General features: G+C 44.4%; 1 protein-coding gene across 1 annotated transcript in view; it reads left to right on the top strand.

Annotated features, from left to right (window-relative positions):
- Positions 1-225: 225 nt before the first annotated feature.
- Positions 226-18,858, top strand: part of LOC115128655 (tax1-binding protein 1 homolog A) — a 41,498-nt gene continuing 22,865 nt past the window's right edge. The window contains 8 exon segments of the mRNA XM_029658716.2: positions 226-347; positions 1,081-1,300; positions 8,011-8,113; positions 9,705-9,895; positions 9,997-10,155; positions 14,971-15,119; positions 16,520-16,610; positions 18,340-18,525. Of these exon segments, the coding sequence (XP_029514576.2) occupies positions 1,109-1,300; positions 8,011-8,113; positions 9,705-9,895; positions 9,997-10,155; positions 14,971-15,119; positions 16,520-16,610; positions 18,340-18,525 (1,071 nt within the window). The 5' untranslated portion in view covers positions 226-347; positions 1,081-1,108.

Below are 18,858 nucleotides of genomic sequence, written 5' to 3' on the forward strand. Positions count from 1 at the left end.
TTCGCTCTATTCCCAGTGCAAGATGCAGCAACTGGGCAAATAACCTGACATTTGCCAGAGATAGCTACTGTATATTCATTAATTGCTTTATTGGTTTATACTTGCAAATAGATTGTTTTGCGGCATCACCTCATTGGAATTTGCGCGTGGTGGAAATGGAATCTCTCTCCTCAGCACCGCCACCAACCCATCCCGGAAGTGACACCATCAGTTTTCACATTTCAGGAAAAGCATCAGCATCTTCAATGCTTTGACAACGGGGGTTGAAGATATTTCCACAACCGCGTTTGGACTGACACATTTGGCTTTCAAAACACAATTTGTCGCAGTTTGGATTCGTAAGACAGGTAATGAATCGATTCAAGCGGAAGAAATATCTGTGATTGTCATATTGCTAGGGGATTTGGCCTACTAGCAAGACGTATAGCTATAGCTAACACTGAGATTATTGCTAGCTAGCTAACAATATAAGCTAGTTTGTTGTCAGATCCGTTAGCCAACGTGACGTTAGTTAGCTACAAGGCCCTTGAAGGTTAATGCGGAGATCTTAATCGATCCAGTTGTCAATGTACATGATAGTTACGTTAGGGCAACGTTATATATGCGAACATTATAGCTATCTAGCTAATCATCTTAAGCGTGTTTGTGTCAGATACAGGCTCTTGGAAAATGCCAAGGGAATATTAGCTCGCTACCTAGCTATAGTTAGCAACTCCCCGTTCGCCTGTGGTAAATGAGACCTGTGCTGGCTATGTTACATTTGGCCGTCCTTGTTTGGGCGATCACTCAGCTTTTGGAAGCATATATTGTGGTTTTTATTTGACATGATCTCATGCAGTCTGTTTGCCATCATGTCGTTATTTTAACATGTTTAGGCAGGCTTGGAATTCTTCCATGTTACATGTCAGTTCACTAGCATGTATTTACATTTGATTGTAAATGGGTAAAATGTCAATATGATGTGTGTGTGTGTGTGTGTGTGAGAGGAGGAGGGGGGTATGCATGCCCAACCAGAAATGTTTTCATATCCCTTCCCTATATTCTTTCCCAAATTCTCTCTATTACTAATTTTCCCTGCAGTTCGGACAAATGAAGTGACAAACAGGATATGATGTCATCGTTCCAGGTGGTGGGCTCTTTGCCCAGCAGTGTCATCGGCGTCATGGAAACATCAAACTTTGCCCATGTCATCTTCCAAAACGTTGGGAAGAGCTTCCTGCCCCAGGAGGCACTGGAGTGTTGCTACACCCTCACCTCGTACATCACCCCCAACCCCAAAGACTGGGTGGGAATATTTAAGGTAACACAAACACACACATCCTACATCACTCCCCACTCCAAAGACTGGTGGGCATCTTTAAGGTACACCCTACCCTATTTACAACCCACCCCCCAACGACCGGTGGGCATCTTTAAGCTACACCCCACCCAAAGACTGGGTGAGCGACACTAGATCTCCCTTAGCTCTGCATCAGTACTTCTCACACTGTATAGAGCATTGATTCATCAGACGCTATGCAGTCATCCTATGCAGTCGTCACTGGGCCTAAATGTAGCCTCATGACCCTCCAACTAGGAGATTGGCCGTTAGGCCTCGTCGTGTCTCCAACTAGAAGATTGGCCGCTAGGCCTCGTCGTGTCTCCAACTAGAAGATTGGCCGCTAGGCCTCGTCGTGTCTCCAACTAGAATATTGGCCGTCAGGCCTCGTCGTGCCTCCAACTAGAAGATTGGCCGTCAGGCCTTGTCGTGCCTCCAACTAGAAGATTGGCCGTTAGGCCTTGTCGTGCCTCCAACTAGAAGATTGGCCGTTAGGCCTCGTCGTGTCTCCAACTAGAAGATTGGCCGTTAGGCCTCGTCGTGTCTCCAACTAGAAGATTGGCCGTTAGGCCTCGTCGTGTCTCCAACTAGAAGATTGGCCGTTAGGCCTCGTCGTGTCTCCAACTAGAAGATTGGCCGTTAGGCCTCGTCGTGTCTCCAACGAGAAGATTGGCCGTTAGGCCTCGTCGTGTCTCCAACGAGAAGATTGGCCGTTAGGCCTCGTCGTGTCTCCAACGAGAAGATTGGCCGTTAGGCCTCGTCGTGTCTCCAACTAGAAGATTGGCCGTTAGGCCTCGTCGTGTCTCCAACGAGAAGATTGGCCGTTAGGCCTCGTCGTGTCTCCAACTAGAAGATTGGCCGTTAGGCCTCGTCGTGTCTCCAACGAGAAGATTGGCCGTTAGGCCTCGTCGTGTCTCCAACGAGAAGATTGGCCGTTAGGCCTCGTCGTGTCTCCAACGAGAAGATTGGCCGTTAGGCCTCGTCGTGTCTCCAACGAGAAGATTGGCCTGATTCTCATCAACCTGATTCTCTTCTCTATTTCAGTGTTTTGGTTTTTGCCCTTACACTACACAGCTGATTCAAATTATCAAAGCTTGATGATTTAGATGGTTATTTGAATCAGCTGTGTAGTGCTAGGGCAAAAACCAAAACGTGCACCCCTTGGGGTCGCGAGTTCCGAGTTTGGAAAATCCTGGCCTATTTCCTTCTACAGAGATGTTTCCAGTAGCTGTGGTGTGGTTATTCAATGTGCAGAGGGAGGTGGGAGGAGGAAGGGAGAACAGATAGGTGTTGCTGGGGAGTATTTTCTGGTCGGTCTCTCTGGTCTAAACAGATCTTTATTTTTCATTGCAACCCCCCCCACACACACATCCTTATTTCTTTCTCTCTCTTTCCATCTCTCACTTTCTCTCTTCCACCTCTCCTTCTCTCCCTCCCTCCCCCCTCTCTATATATCTCCTCTTTCATCAGGGCCATCAAATTTCACACTGAATTAACAGGAAATGTGAACGAGGAAGCTTAATGTCTCGTAAAGACAAAAAGCCAAAATTTATCATCTTTTAAGAAGTTACTTCAAATCCACCCAGCTCAATTAAAAAGGAATAAAGATGGTGGGTTTATTTGGAAAATGTAGATGGTTAGTCTGCACTAATGAAAACTGTTTCATGGTGAAGCGTTGGGAGTGTGATAAAGAGCTGTGTATTTCCGCAGCTAGAGGTGGTAGGCTTTTCCCATGAAAAGCGTGGCATGAAAGAGTGAAACTCAGCCACAGGAGGAATTATTTAAAAAATGTCCGTTTTTCAACCCAACACTCCTCCCTCCCTTTTCACCCTTCTCACACTTTTATCTTCTAATGCTTTTCTCTTGTGCCATGACACTACCCCTCCCCCCATCCTCCCCGGCTCTCGCTGTGGTGTGTGTGTGTGTGTGTGTGTGTGTGTGTGTGTGTGTGTGTGTGTGTGTGTGTGTGTGTGTGTGTGTGTGTGTGATTGCACTACTGAGAGAGCTCCAGACACATATATCTAGCACAGCTGCTTGGGCACTTACTCACATTACCCTTGACACACACACAGACACCCTGAGGCTCTCTGACACAAAATATGTAGGTTAGGTACAGGCTCCCCCTACTGGCTGTATACTGTCATTAATACTGTCTTCTAAAACCTGGGATTGGCATCACAAGGCCTTGATGATACTATGATAATATTCCTACACTTATCACACTTATCCATATATCAAACAAAGTAAGATTGGAATGAGAGTTAAGTTTTAAGACCTATTTTCTTCTAATGCAATTAGAAGCTTAAATTGACTTGTATCAACTCTTAAGATTTAAAACACACACCTCTGGAAAAGTCCCTGATTCAGGAGGTAGTGGAGTTGTGGCATGTAGCTGGGAGAAACCCGTGCAGTAAGAGTGTAATTAACGTGTCATCGGACCGTGTGCATACCCCTCTAATTGGTGATGGATGGCAGCTTCATCTGTGGTTATTTTATAACATCACTCCTGAGTCTGAACACTCCAAACCAAACTCCAGTCACCTGCAACCCTCCACTATACAATTAGCAAATAATTGATGTGTTTAAACCTCCCCGTAGACCAGCGTTTCGCAAACTCGATCCTCTGGACCCCAAAGGGTTCACATTTGTTTTTTTCCCTAACACCAAAGCTTGATGTTTAGTTGATTATTTGAATCAGCTGTGTAGTGCTAGGGGAAAAACCAAAACGTGCACCCCTTGGGGTCGCGAGTTTGGGAAATCCTGGCCTATTTCCTTCTACAGAGATGTTTCCAGTAGCTGTGGTGTGGTTATTCAATGTGCAGAGGGAGGTGGGAGGAGGAAGGGAGAACAGATAGGTGTTGCTGGGGGATATTTTCTGGTCCCGAGGACCGAGTTTGGGAAACGCAGACTTAGACTAACACAGACAGACACACAGACAGAAAGACACACAGACAGAAAGACACACAGACAGAGACACACACACACACTTGGGTATAAATAATGTTCTCACCTGAATAGAGTTAGATATTTATTATTATCACATGGAATTTCACCTGCATTCTGAGTAGGCCCTACATGCATTACTCTACTTTATAATATCACACCAATTACTGTCAACATACTAAAAACACGATCACCTCGCACAGAACATTGTCATCAAACTAACAATCATCATCACTCCGAACATTGTTATTTCATTAATAGTGGATGTTGTCATCAAGGTAGGGCTGGGCGACTATGGCCAAAATATCATATCACAGTATTTTATTTGTTGTTGACTGTATTTGTCAGTGCTTTTTGTTTTTGAATAATATAAGTTCTAAATGTGCTTTATGAGTAGTGTGATCATAGGGTAGCAACACATACATTCTAATGTATTTCAATGGGTCTTTCTCAATTCTGATTGTTTTATACTGTTCAATTCATCCCCACAAAAATTCAGCATTTTCATACATTTGTGCACTTCCTGTACTCATTTGAGAGAATTTCCACACTGCCATGTAGGGTCCACGATATGGGCAAACAATCTAGGCCTTATTTTTTTACCAAATGTTGCAGTTTGACTTGTGGTTTAGAGCAAAACACTTGGGTGAACTGTTGGAATCATGGACATATAACTATTATTCTAATTCTATAGTTAGAATATAATAGTGGGCACTTTTGAATACGGTGTTTGACATGACAACTAATTAAAATGCCAGGGAGGAGTTATTGTGACAGGGTAGGAACCAAAGTGTTGACAAGTGTTTCCTAGGGGACCCTATAATCTTTGGCTACATTTAATGTTTTCTCTTAGCAACTTTATAGCTAACATTCTTGCTTTGTGTATTCCTCTTTGATTTAGAAGATACTGTTGCACAAAAAACATTCGGCTGTAGGTCTACACCATCACTGGTATTATCAGGCTGTATAGCTTGTTATGTTTGCTCTGACCCAGTTCATTTATTAGCTCGCTAGAAATTAGCCTTAGATTTAGGCCCAATTTGCTAAGAAAAAACAAATAGCTGTTTGCTGATGTAAGAAACACAAAATTATAGTGTAATTTATAGAACACTAGTGGATTTATATTAAGAAGAAAAGTGAAAACAGCATCGTTGTCATCAACATTGTTGCATGTGCTGCATTGACAATGCAGACTGAACGCAAGTGTCTCGTTTGTCGAGGAATGTGAAAATGCGCTCCTCAAGTGTCTCGTTGTTGAGGAATATGAAAATGCGCTCCTCAAGTGTCTCGTTGTCGAGGAATGTGAAAATGCGCTCCTCAAGTGTCTCGTTGTCGAGGAATGTGAAAATGCGCTCCTCAAGTGTCTCGTTGTCGAGGAATGTGAAAATGCGCTCCTCAAGTGTCTCGTTGTCGAGGAATGTGAAAATGCGCTCCTCAAGTGTCTCGTTGTCGAGGAATGTGAAAATGCGCTCCTCAAGTGTCTCGTTGTCGAGGAATGTGAAAATGCGCTCCTCAAGTGTCTCGTTGTCGAGGAATGTGAAAATGCGCTCCTCAAGTGTCTCGTTGTCGAGGAATGTGAAAATGCGCTCCTTAAGTGTCTCGTTGTCGAGGAATGTGAAAATGCGCTCCTCAAGTGACGGGGCGACATTGATATGATTACATCTCTCTCCCACCATTTAGAAGTATGTGTAAAATTAGAACCTCTTTCTCTTCTGTGTCTTCTCCCGTTTAAACTAGGCTCTGCTGCTGCCCTCTGTCAGCACTTACACACACACCTCCTCCCAGCCTCTCCAAGGAGAGAGGGGAGAACTGGCAAGGAGTGAGGGAGGGTTTGTGGTTTCAAAATAAATGTTTCCATCCCTGTAATTGTTTGTGGTACATTATTTTTGTTTAGCCTACTGTTACATGAGAATGAGAACAGGACTGGTGTGCATGATGTGAAACAAACCCATCTTCAACTTAGAAAGCCAATCACAATTCGGCTGTGAAATACAATACTGGTGAAAAGTTTTAGAACACCTATTCATTCAAGGGTTTTTCTATATTTTGTATATTGCCTACGTATTAGAATAATAGTGAAGACATCAAAACTATGAAATAACACACATGGAACAATGTAACCAATGTAACAATGTAACCAAAAAGGGTGAAACAAATAGACACCCTTTGCCTTGATGACAGCTTTGCACATGCTTGGCATTTTCTCAACCAGCTTCATGAGGTAGTCACCTGGAATGCATTTCAATTAACAGGTATGCCTTAAAAGTTCATTTGTGGAATTTCTTTCCTTCTTAATGCGTTTGAGCCAATCAGTTGAGTTGTGACAAGGTATGGGTATACAGAAGAATGCCCTATTTGGTAAAATACCAAGTCCATATTATGGCAAGAACAGCTAAAATAAGTAATGAAAAACAACAGTCCATCATTACTTTAAGACATGAAGGTCAGTCAATCCGGAACATTTCAAGAACTTTGAAAGTTTCTTCAAGTGCAGTCGCAAAAATCATCAAGCGCTATGATGAAACTGGCTCTCACTAGGACCACCACAGGAATGGAAGACCCAGAATTACCTCTGCTGCAGAGGATAACTTCATTAGTTACCAACCTCAGAAATGGCAGCCAAAACAAATGCTTCAAAGTGTTCAAGTAACAGACACATCTCAACATCAACTGTTCAGAGGAGACTGTGTGAATCAGGCCTTCACGGTCAAATTACTGCAAAGAAACCACTACTAAAGGACACCAATAATAAGAACAGACTTGCTTGGGCCAAGAAACACGAGCAATGGACATTAGACTGGTGGAAATTTGTCCTTAGGTCTGGAGTCAAAATTTGAGATTTTTTTTGTTCCAACCGCTGTGTCTTTGTGAGACGCAGAGTAGGTGAGCGGATGATCTCTACATGTGTGGTTCCCACCTTGAAGCATGGAGGAGGAGGTGTTATGGTGTGGGGGTGCTTTGCTGGTCACACTGTCTGTGATTTATTTAGTATTCAAGGCACATTTAACCAGCTTGGCTACCACAGAATTCTGCAGCGATACGCCATCCCATCTTTGTGCTTAGTCCCACTATCATTTGTTTTTCAACAGAACAATGACCCAGCACACCTCTAGGCGGTGTGAAGGGCTATTTTACCAAGAAGGAGAGGGATGGAGTGCTGCATCAGATAACCTGGCCTCCACATTCCTCCGACCTCAACCAAATTGATATGGTTTGGGATGAGTCGGACCGCAGAGTGAAGGAAAAGCAGCCAACAAGTGCTCAGCATATGTGGGAACTCCTTCAAGACTGTTGGAAAAGCATTCCAGGTGAAGCTGGTTGAAGGAATGCCAAGAATGTGCATTCATGAAGGCAAAGGGTGGCAATTTGAAGACTCAAATATAAAATATATATTTTGATTTGTTTAACACTTTTTTGGTGACTACATGATTACATATGTGTTATTTCATAGTTTTGTCTTTCACTATTATTCTACAATGTAGAAGATAGTCAAAATAAAGAAAAACCTCTGTATGAGTAGGTGTTCAAAAACTTTTGACCGGTAGTGTACGTTTCACTTTTCGGCTGCTGGGCTGTTCAACTTGTTGATCTTGCTTTGGGCAATACCACTCTTTTGTATTATGATTAACAAGGTACGTAACAGGTATTTGTGAGATCCTAGTCTTGCTGTGTGTCCTGTGTTGGTGTGAGAACAATATGCCAGTGTGTATGTTTTAGCTGTAGCCTGTCCTCCTGCGTTGGGTGTGTAGGTGGGTTGGAACACAGCGAGGGATTACTACACCTTCCTGTGGTCTCCCATGCCGCAAGACTACCAACCTGGAAGCACCGTACACAGGGCTGTGGTGTTCCAAGGTACACACACACACTTACTTAGGAACGTACACACACACACACACACCGAGCATGGGAAGCACTGTGGTATATGAAGGTAACCTCATGATTTAACAGTCCCTATATTAAACCAGCTACCTTATTTTATTGATGGAATACAACCGCAATCGTGGTCAGAGACTTGAACACCTCTCTCTCTCTCTGTCTCTCTGTGTGTGTGTGTGTGTGTGTGTGTGTGTGTGTAGGGATATTACACACACACTACATGGAGGGCCGGTGATCTGGTTTTACAGGGGCTGACATGGTCTCTGTGCTGTCAGCGGAACTCTGTGACTTCTGCATGTGTTTATATCACTGACAGTGATCTTTACCTCAAATACAGTGCAGTTGAATTACTGGACTTTTACTCTTATTGAATGATGTGTTTACTATGAGTAGAAGATGAGTGATTTTATATACATTAGATTTAGACAGTCCGGATTCACAGTGCCTCTCAGAGTGCTGATCTATGGTTCATTTTTGCGTTTTTAGATCATAATGCATATGATGATATGGGCATGTGGGGACCAGATCCTAGATCAGCACTTCGTCTAAGGGATGGGCACACGGTTATTTGAATATCTGAACGGACGTGAATATTCGGTTACTTGAGAGAGTAGCCTATTTTAACAATGAAAAGGCTTTGTCTGAAATGAAATCAAATGATACGTGACGTTGCTCAATAGCCTATAAGGATAGACAATTAGATTTAACAGTTTAATAAAACAACAGTTTAATGACAGTTTTTACGAGGGTGCCCCATTTAAAAAAAAGGACGCACCATTACCCTACACACCCGTTTCACACCTGTAGCTTGTCGTTGTTGTCGGTCAAGGCTTTACAGTCAGAGGCTTCAGAAGATAAAGATTTTAGGCTAAATGAGAAGAAGCAGGATACAATGATCAACCAACAGGTAGGCTGTTGTTGTAGACAAGGATGAGGAGCGCAGCAAAAAAGACTGTTAGCATTGCTACTTTAGCTCGCTAGCTGGCTAACTTAACTGTCTACTGTAGCAAGCTAGCTACTTTACAACAATTTGATGTAGTCAACAACCTCAGTTTTATTATTGAGAATGTGATACAAAACGAGGCAACAGTGTGCTTTAGGACCATGAGGATGCCTCCGAGCAGTCGGATAGGCTTTGGAGTGTTTATCCGACTGGTCAAAAAAACAAAAAAAATGATGTCCCACCCACTTCTAAAACCAAAGTTGGGCACCTGGTCACACACACCGGCCCCTGCTCCTCCTTTCCCGCCCCTCCACCACCTTCTGCTGAAGCAAGAAGAGTGTAGTTCACCAGCTTCCTCCAGAGTCCAGTGAGCAAGTCTCCATTGAAGTATAATTTAAAAAAAATAATAATCTTTAAAACATGTATTTTGACTATCTGGATATCCAGGAAAAAGTAATGATATTATTCTAATAGTTAAATCATTTCAAATGCCCATCCCTGTGCTACTCTGATACTCTTTATGAATACTCTAGACGAAATAAACGCAACCAATTCACCTGACGATACGGTCTCAAAATGCCAGGCCCTTCCTAACTTTTTCCAACTCGGTCTCCCCCTTTGCAGGGTACTATGTTCCCAAGAGTGACGGGGAGTTTTATCAGTTCTGTTACGTCACACACACGGGTGACATCAGAGGCGCCAGCACACCTTTCCTGTTTCGCTCGGCCACGCCCACCGAGGACTGTCTTACCGTTACCGAGGATGACAGCAACTCAGACATTCTGGTGGTGACCACCAAGAGCAGTGTGCTGGAGGTACACACACACACACACACACACAGACATACACACAGATACAGTATAGCCGTCTAAATGTTACTGGTACACTGTCTCCTCTTCTATCCTCTGGTGAGAAGCAGCGTGTAGAGGAGGCGCAGCAGGAGCGCAGGGAGCTGTTGAAGACCATGCACCACCTGCAAGAGGAGAAGCAGCAGCTGCAGGAGGAGCACAGGAGGCTGCACAGAGAGAGAGAGCAGGAGAGGGAGACCTGCAGCCTGCTACGCACACACAACCAGGTGAGGGAGGGAGAGAGACCTGCAGCCTGCTACACACACACAACCAGGTGAGGGAGGGGAGAGAGACCTGCAGCCTGCTACGCACACACAGCCAGGTGAGGGAGGGGAGAGAGACCTGCAGCCTGCTACGCCCACACAACCAGGTGAGGGAGGGAGAGAGACCTGCAGCCTGCTACGCACACACAACCAGGTGAGGGAGGGGAGAGAGACCTGCAGCCTGCTACGCACACACAACCAGGTGAGGGAGGGAGGGAGAGAGACCTGCAGCCTGCTACGCACACACAACCAGGTGAGGGAGGGGAGAGAGACCTGCAGCCTGCTACGCACACACAACCAGGTGAGGGAGGGAGAGAGACCTGCAGCCTGCTACGCACACACAGCCAGGTGAGGGAGGGGAGAGAGACCTGCAGCCTGCTACGCCCACACAACCAGGTGAGGGAGGGAGAGAGACCTGCAGCCTGCTACGCACACACAACCAGGTGAGGGAGGGGAGAGAGACCTGCAGCCTGCTACGCACACACAACCAGGTGAGGGAGGGGAGAGAGACCTGCAGCCTGCTACGCACACACAACCAGGTGAGGGAGAGAGACCTGCAGCCTGCTACACACACACAACCAGGTGAGGGAGGGGAGAGAGACCTGCAGCCTGCTACGCACACACAACCAGGTGAGGGAGGGAGAGAGACCTGCAGCCTGCTACGCACACACAGCCAGGTGAGGGAGGGGAGAGAGACCTGCAGCCTGCTACGCCCACACAACCAGGTGAGGGAGGGAGAGAGACCTGCAGCCTGCTACGCACACACAACCAGGTGAGGGAGGGGAGAGAGACCTGCAGCCTGCTACGCACACACAACCAGGTGAGGGAGGGGAGAGAGACCTGCAGCCTGCTACGCACACACAACCAGGTGAGGGAGAGAGACCTGCAGCCTGCTACACACACACAACCAGGTGAGGGAGGGGAGAGAGACCTGCAGCCTGCTACGCACACACAACCAGGTGAGGGAGAGAGACCTGCAGCCTGCTACACACACACACAACCAGGTGAGGGACGGGAGAGAGAGATACGTAGCACAGGAGACTGTACAGAGCGAGGGAGCAGAAGAGAGAAACCTGAGTGCCAGTTCCTATTCAGTGATCACAGGTTGAAAACATCAACGTTAATGAAGTTTATGAATGATCTGTGTCCATGGTTGAACACACAAAGAAGTGTGTGTGCACTGTGTTTGCACAGTGTGTCATATTTTTTTGTTTGTTTCGTGTTTGTGTCTGTCTCTCTGTCCCTTTTTAACGAGCTGACTCACTGGGCCAGGACGCTAACTGGACACGGTCTCCCAGGCATCTGGCATCAGGGCAATGCCATCTCAACCACAGAGTGAACAAATATGACGTCAAGGCCACACACATACACACAGACCACTCCTCCTCCCCCACACACACATTCTAATTCACCCATACAGACACACACTCAATCCCACTGACACACACACTCACAATGCCACCCACTTGTAACTTGTTTTAAAATGCGTGTGGAATGAGAGACTGTTGTCTGCAAACCCGCCTGGGTGAAGGAAGGCCCTGCCCAGTTTAGGGAGTAACATGACTCAGTCACGCCAATGTACTAGGGGCACTGCTCTCTCTCTCTCGCCGTCTCTCTTTTTCTCTCTGTTTTTCTCTCTTTCTCACTCTCTCATTTCTCATCTTACTACAACTGCTGAGAGTGACTTCAATTTTGTAATTTATTTGAAGTACCATTTTGAAGTACCAGTGAATAAACATTTCCATGTGACTTAACCTGCAACGTAAGATTTAACCCACTGAAACTAGAGGAAATAGGGGGAGGATGAAAGGAGAGAGAGGAGGGAAGCAGGGAGGATGAGAGGAGAGAGAGGAGGGAAGTAGGGAGGATAAGAGGAGAGAGAGGAGGGAAGCAGGGAGGATGAGAGGAGGAGGGAGGATGAGAGGAGAGAGAGGAGGGAAGCAGGGACGATGAGAAGAGGGAAGGAGAGTGGAGGAAACTTAGGGGAGAACGTTGATGAAATGGAACCAGTCTCTTACTGCCCCCTGGTGCTTTTTCCTAGTGTGTGTGTGTGTGTTTTAATATCCTTTTGGGGACCAGAGGTCCTCACAGGAATAGTAAAAAAGGAACATTTGGACAGGTGGGGGCATTTTGTTGATCCCTCACAAGGAAAAAGTATATTTTAGGCTTATGGGTTAGTTAGGTATAGGGTTTGAATTAGGGTTAGGGGTTAGGTATAGGGTGTGAATTAGGGTTAGGTATTGGGTTAGGGGTTAGGTATGGGTTTGAATTAGGGTTAGGGGTTAAGTATAGGGTGTGAATTAGGGTTAGGGGTTAGGTTATAGGGTGTGAATTAGGGTTAGGGGTTAGGTATAGGGTTTGAATTAGGGGTTAGGTATAGGGTGTGAATTAGGGTTAGGTATAGGGTTTGGGTTAGGGGTTAGGTATAGGGTGTGAATTAGGGTTAGGCATAAGGTGTGAATTAGGGTTAGGGGTTAGGGTTAGGGTTTGGGTTAGGTATAGGGTGTGAATTAGGGTTAGGGGTTAAGTATAGGGTTTGGCTTAGGGGTTAGGTATAGGGTGTGAATTAGGGTTAGGGGTTAGGTATAGGGTTTGGCTTAGGGGTTAGGTATAGGGTTTGAATTAGGGTTAGGGGTTAGGTATAGGGTTTGGGTTAGGTATAGGGTGTGAATTAGGGTTAGGGGTTAGGTATAGGGTTTGGCCTAGGGGATAGGTATAGGGTTTGAATTAGGTTTAGGGGTTAGGTATAGGGTTTGAATTAGGGTTAGGTATAGGGTTAAGGGTTTGGGTTAGGTATAGGGTTAAGGGTTTGGGTTAGGTATAGGGTTTGTATTAGGGTTAGGTATAGGGTTTGAATTAGGATTAGGGGTTAGGTATAGGGTTTGAATTAGGATTAGGGGTTAGGTATAGGGTTAGGGGTTAGGTATAGGGTTTGAATTAGGGGTTAGGTATAGGGTTTGAATTAGGGTTAGGGGTTAGGTATAGGGTTTGAATTAGGGGTTAGGTATAGGGTGTGAATTAGGGTTAGGGGTTAGGTATAGAGTTTGAATTATGGTTAGGGGTTAGGTATAGGGTTTCAATTAGGCTTAGGGGTTAGGTATAGGGTTTGAATTAGGTTTAGGGGTTAGGTATAGGGTTTGAATTAGGTTTAGGGGTTAGGTATAGGGTTTGAATTAGGGTTTGGTTTAGGGGTTAGGTATAGGGTTTGGGTTAGGTTTAGGGGTTAGGTATAGGGTTTGAATTAGGTTTAGGTATAGGGTTTGGTTTAGGGGTTAGGTATAGGGTTTGGATTAGGTATAGGGTTAGGGGTTAGGTATAGGGTTTGAATTAGGGTTAGGGGTTAGGTATAGGGTTTGAATTAGGGTTAGGGGTTAGGTATAGGGTTTGAATTAGGGTTAGGGGTTAGGTGTAGGCTTTGAATTAGGATTAGGGGTTAGGTATAGGGTTTGAATTAGGGTTAGGGGTTAGGTGTAGGCTTTGAATTAGGATTAGGGGTTAGGTATAGGGTTTGAATTAGGGTTAGGGGTTAGGTATAGGGTTTGAATTAGGGTTAGGTGTAGGCTTTGAATTAGGATTAGGGGTTAGGTATAGGGTTTGAATTAGGGTTAGGGATTAGGTATAGGGTTTGATTTAGGGTTAGGGATTAGGTATAGGGTTTGAATTAGGGTTAGGGAAAATAGGATTTTGAATGGGTATCAGTTGTTTGGTCCGCACAAGGATAGTAAAAGGAATGTGTGTGTGGTAGACAGCTTTGAGAGATTTCTTACTTGGTAATTTTATGAAGTACTAAATCGATGTAATCAAAAATGTACATAGTTTATTAATGTCAGAATCTTCATTCAACAAGGGTTTCTCTTATGAAATAAGTGGTGTGTGTGTGTGTGTGTGTGTGTGTGTGTGTGTGTGTGTGTGTACACGTGTTCATTTGTGCAGTACACAAGAACATTTCAGTATATTCACCATGGCCCTTTAGTGCAGCACTGATGAAAATATCCTTTAGCTGGACCATGAAAATGTAAGTACATATTTTGCGGCTGCTAATTTTACGACAACATGTTTTATAAGGTATTTTGCGCTGCTAAAGTGTCTCCCAAATGGCTACAGTTGAAATCATACAGTCCTCCAGGGTGCCAGCGGGCTGTACCTGAACTACACATGACATCTGGGTGTGACACTGTGCACGTGTTTCCCAAAACAAATACAAATGTATATACTGCACCTGTATGTTTGATGGATGGGATGTGCCTGTCTGTCTGATGCACAAGTGCGTGTGTGTGCGTGTTGAGTGATGGAGGGGTGTTTATGTAGGCGTGCTGGTCTGTCAGGTGCAGTGTGTTGTGGGTGATTTAATGTCCTCTACTTCTCAACATGTTCCAACAGGGGAGATCACTGTCAGGACCAGGTACAAGATACTGGATAGATAGATTCCAACTGGTTCTCATGGTTGTCTCTTGTTTCAGAACATTGCCAATCGTCATTCGTAATCACACAGCATTTTGATTGAGAGGGTCAAACTCAATACAAAGCCAAGCATTTGCAGAATTTCCCTCCATTCTACTTGATTGATCAGTAAAGGTCATTGATTAGGTAGGAACTCCCCTCATCTCATTGTCTGGGTCTTAGTTGATCACAAATTGAAAGGAAAAGACAAAAAACAGAAAACACTCAGCCTTCCAGGAATTGAGTTTGACACCTCTGGTCTAACCGGACTGACCGACAGGGCCTGTGATTGGTTAACAGTGTGATTGACAGCTGAAGTTGCCTGTGGTGTGGTTGCAGGAGCTGCTACGCTCCTCCCAGGGCCTGTCAGAGGAGAGGGAGGAGGTGAGGAGGAGACTGCAGGAGGCCACAGACCGGGTCAGACAGCTGGAGGAGGACCTACTGGGAGTCACACAGAGAGGACTGCAGAAAGAGACCGAACTGGACTGGTGAGGAGGAACACACACACTGGAAGGATAGGAACTGGACTGGTGAGGAGGAACACACATGCCACACATCAGGGTTTCCATTAGGGAAATGTGGACAGGACATTTGGCCGGCAACATTTTAATTTACCGGACATTTGATAAATCTGCCGGACCCATATCCATTGGGTGTGTAACCTGATTAGGGCGTCCACCCACACTGCTCAGAATGACAGAAATCGCATTTGGATTATGGTAATTCATATTAACAGAACATGTTGACCATGCAACAATGTGTAGTCCTTCATACTGAATTCTGATGCGCATTTTGAAGATGCTCGAATAACTGCCAACATTTACTTTTCCTCAGCCAACAAGAGGAGTAACAAACAGCCAAATCACTAGCCTACGCCAATCTACTATCCCCCATAGTAGAAAAGTTGACCTATTCTATTGGTCAGCTTGTCGAGGAATAGCCTATTCCAAACCGACTGGGACAGCTGTGGGAAGATAGAGCCCAAATTCATACAACCAGTAAGCCTAAGCTACATAAAAATGTATTTTTAAATACTTAAAAAGCAATGAGGGCAACAGAACAGAGCGTTTATCTTCAAATGTTGATGAACTATTATTTCTTCACATTATAAAGCTCAGCGATGCGCACAAGGCAGTAGGCTACACGCAAATGTTCTTTCCATAATGCAATTAGCAGAAAACACCGTTGTCAAAAGGGCAGCGCACATGGGAGTGGTGTAGATCTAATAGGCTGCTTTGAAGCAAGGTAAGACATGCCTCATAATACATGTTAAAACGTTCAGCTTTCAAACAATTAACTATGTGTTTTCAAAACGCGTACTGCCTCCAGCTCATTGCAAAGTGGTGTGTGACGCACTGAAGAGGCCTGCCATCTGTTGCAGTTTGAGATGCTGCTGCTGCTGCAGATTGTTCAGCTCCATGGCTCTGTATCTGTGTGCTGTAGGGGTGTGATAAATAAGATTCATAAGGAATATACAGTAGCCTATGCACGCTGCAATTTAATTACACACAATTATGCAAATTACCCTATAGACCGATAAGCATGGCAAGTCAAATGTATTTCCATCGACTAGTATTTCCACCATTTAAATAGGCTAAAAAACATTATTTCGCAATCTATTTTTTTCTTCTCCCGGCCTGGCACCAATTTTAATTATCAGCTTTTTTCATTTTTTATAGGCCAAGAGCCGGCTATTAACGCCTAGTGGAAAACCTGCCGCACACACACACACACACACACACACACACACACACACACAAAGGACTATAAGGAAACTAACTGGACTGTTGATGAGAAACACCATAGATACAGTACTATACTCAAATGACATACAGTACAGAAAACTAGAGAGAACATTATTGGTATTAATGCAGTTGTTGTTGTCCAGTCTGAGAGACAGGTTAAAGAAGCTGACAGCAGATAGAGACACTCTGGAGACCCAACTGAAGAATGAGAAGGACGAGAGGGACCTTTACAAGGTGAAATGATACACTGTGTATGCACATGTATCTACAGTTGAAGTCGGAAGTTTACATACACCTTAGCCAAATACATTTAAACTCAGTTTTTCACAATTCCTGACATTTAATCCAAGTAAAAATTCCCTGTCTTAGGTCAGTTAGGATCACCACTTTATTATAAGAATGTGAAATGTCAGAATAATAGTTGAGAGAATGATTTATTTCAGCTTTTATTTCTTTCATCACATTCACAGTGGGTCAGAAGTTTACATACACTCAATTAGTATTTGGTAGCATTGCCTTTAAATGGTTTTACTTGGGTCCAACGTTTTGGGTCGCCTTCCACACGCTTCCCACAATAAGTTGGGTGAATTTTGGCCCATTCCTCCTGACAGAACTGGTGTAACTGAGTCAGGTTTGTAGGCATCCTTGCTTGCACACACTTTTTCAGTTCTGCCCACACATTTTCTCTGGGATTGAGGTCTGGGCTTTTTGATGGCCACTCCAATACCTTGACTTTGTTGTCCTTAAGCCATTTTGCCACAACTTTGGAAGTATGCATGGGGTCATTGTCCATTTGGAAGACCCATTTGCGACCAAGCTTTGACTTCCTGACTGATGCCTTGAGATGTTGCTTCAATATATCCACATAATTTTCCTCCCTTATGATGCCATCTATTTTGTGAAGTGCACCAGTCTCTCCTGCAGCAAAGCACCCCCACAACATGATACTGCCACGGTTGAAATGGTGATCTTTGGCTTGCAAGCCTCCTCCTTTTTCCTCCAAACTTAAAGATTGTCATTATGGCCAAACAGTTATATTTTTGCTTCATCAGACCAGAGGACATTTCTCCAAAAAGTACGATCTTTGTCCCCATGTGTAGTTGCAAACCGTAGTCTGGCTTTTTTATGGCGGTTTTGGAGCAGTGGCTTCTTCCTTGCTGAGCGGCCTTCCAGGTTATGTCGATATAGGACTCGTTTTAATGTGGATATAGATACTTTTGTACCTGTTTCCTCCAGCATCTTCACAAGGTCTTTTGCTGCTGTTCTGGGATTGATTTGTAGTTTTCGCACCAAAGTACGTTCATCTCTAGGAGACAGAATGCGTCTCCTTCCTGAGCGGTATGACGGCTGCTTGGTCCCATGTTGTTTATACATGCGTACTATTGTTTGTACAGATGAACATGGTACCTTCAGGTGTTTGGAAATTGCTTCCAAGGATGAACCAGACTTGTGGAGGTCTACAAATTTTTTCTGAGGTCTTGGCTGATTCCTTTTGATTTTCCCATGATGTCAAGCAAAGAGGCACTGAGTTTGAAGGTAGGCCTTGAAATACATCACAGGTACACCCCCAATTGACTCAAATGATGTTAATTAGCCTATCAGAAGCTTCTAAAGCAATGACATAATTTTCTGGCATTCTCCAAGCTGTTTAAAGGCACAGTCAACTTAGTGTATGTAAACTTCTGACACACTGGAACAGTGAATTATAAGTGAAATAATCTGTCTGTAAACAATTGTTGGAAAAATTACTTGTGTCATGCACAAAGTAGATGTCCTTACCGACTTGCCAAAACTATAGTTTGTTAACAAGAAATTTGTGGAGTTGTTGAAAAACGAGTTTTAATGACTCCAACCTAAGTGTATGTAAACTTCCGACTTAAACTGTATGTGTGTGTGTTCATAACAGTCTTTCTTTGTCTGTGTGTCTATAATGGTCTCTCTGCGTGTGTGTGTGTGTGTGTAGGTCCACCTGCGTAGCACGGAGCTAGAGAACACTAAGCTGAGTGCAGAGCTGCAGATGCTGAAGGCTGTGGAGCTCAACAGAGAAGTGACCATCGCTCAGTTCCAGGAAGAACTGGACAGGCTCCGAGCATGCGTCACTCAGAAAGATCGCCTGGAGAAAGAGCTGCACACACACGCTGTCGACAAGGTGAGGAGGGAGGGGTGTGTGTGTGTGTTCATATGGGTCTTTCTATAAATTAGGGTAGCAGTGAGCATTTGTTGTCATGGACATCTGTTTGGAGCTGTTACAAAGTCATTAATACATTTAGATATAAAGGGGCAACATAGATACATTTAATATAATTCATGAGTAGTATCAAAACCTTTTTAGGGGGGGTTGGAGGAGATCTCGGAAGTGTACTGTAACATTTCCTATCTTCCTATGTTATGGTGTGAAAACAGTTTTCATGGGCACATTAGGGTCTGGCAGTATCCAGGTGTTCATATGGTCTTGCAGTTCTTCTCTCATACCAGGATATAC

This window comes from Oncorhynchus nerka, linkage group LG4, assembly GCF_034236695.1.
Source record: "Oncorhynchus nerka isolate Pitt River linkage group LG4, Oner_Uvic_2.0, whole genome shotgun sequence".
Classification (NCBI taxonomy): domain Eukaryota; kingdom Metazoa; phylum Chordata; class Actinopteri; order Salmoniformes; family Salmonidae; genus Oncorhynchus; species Oncorhynchus nerka.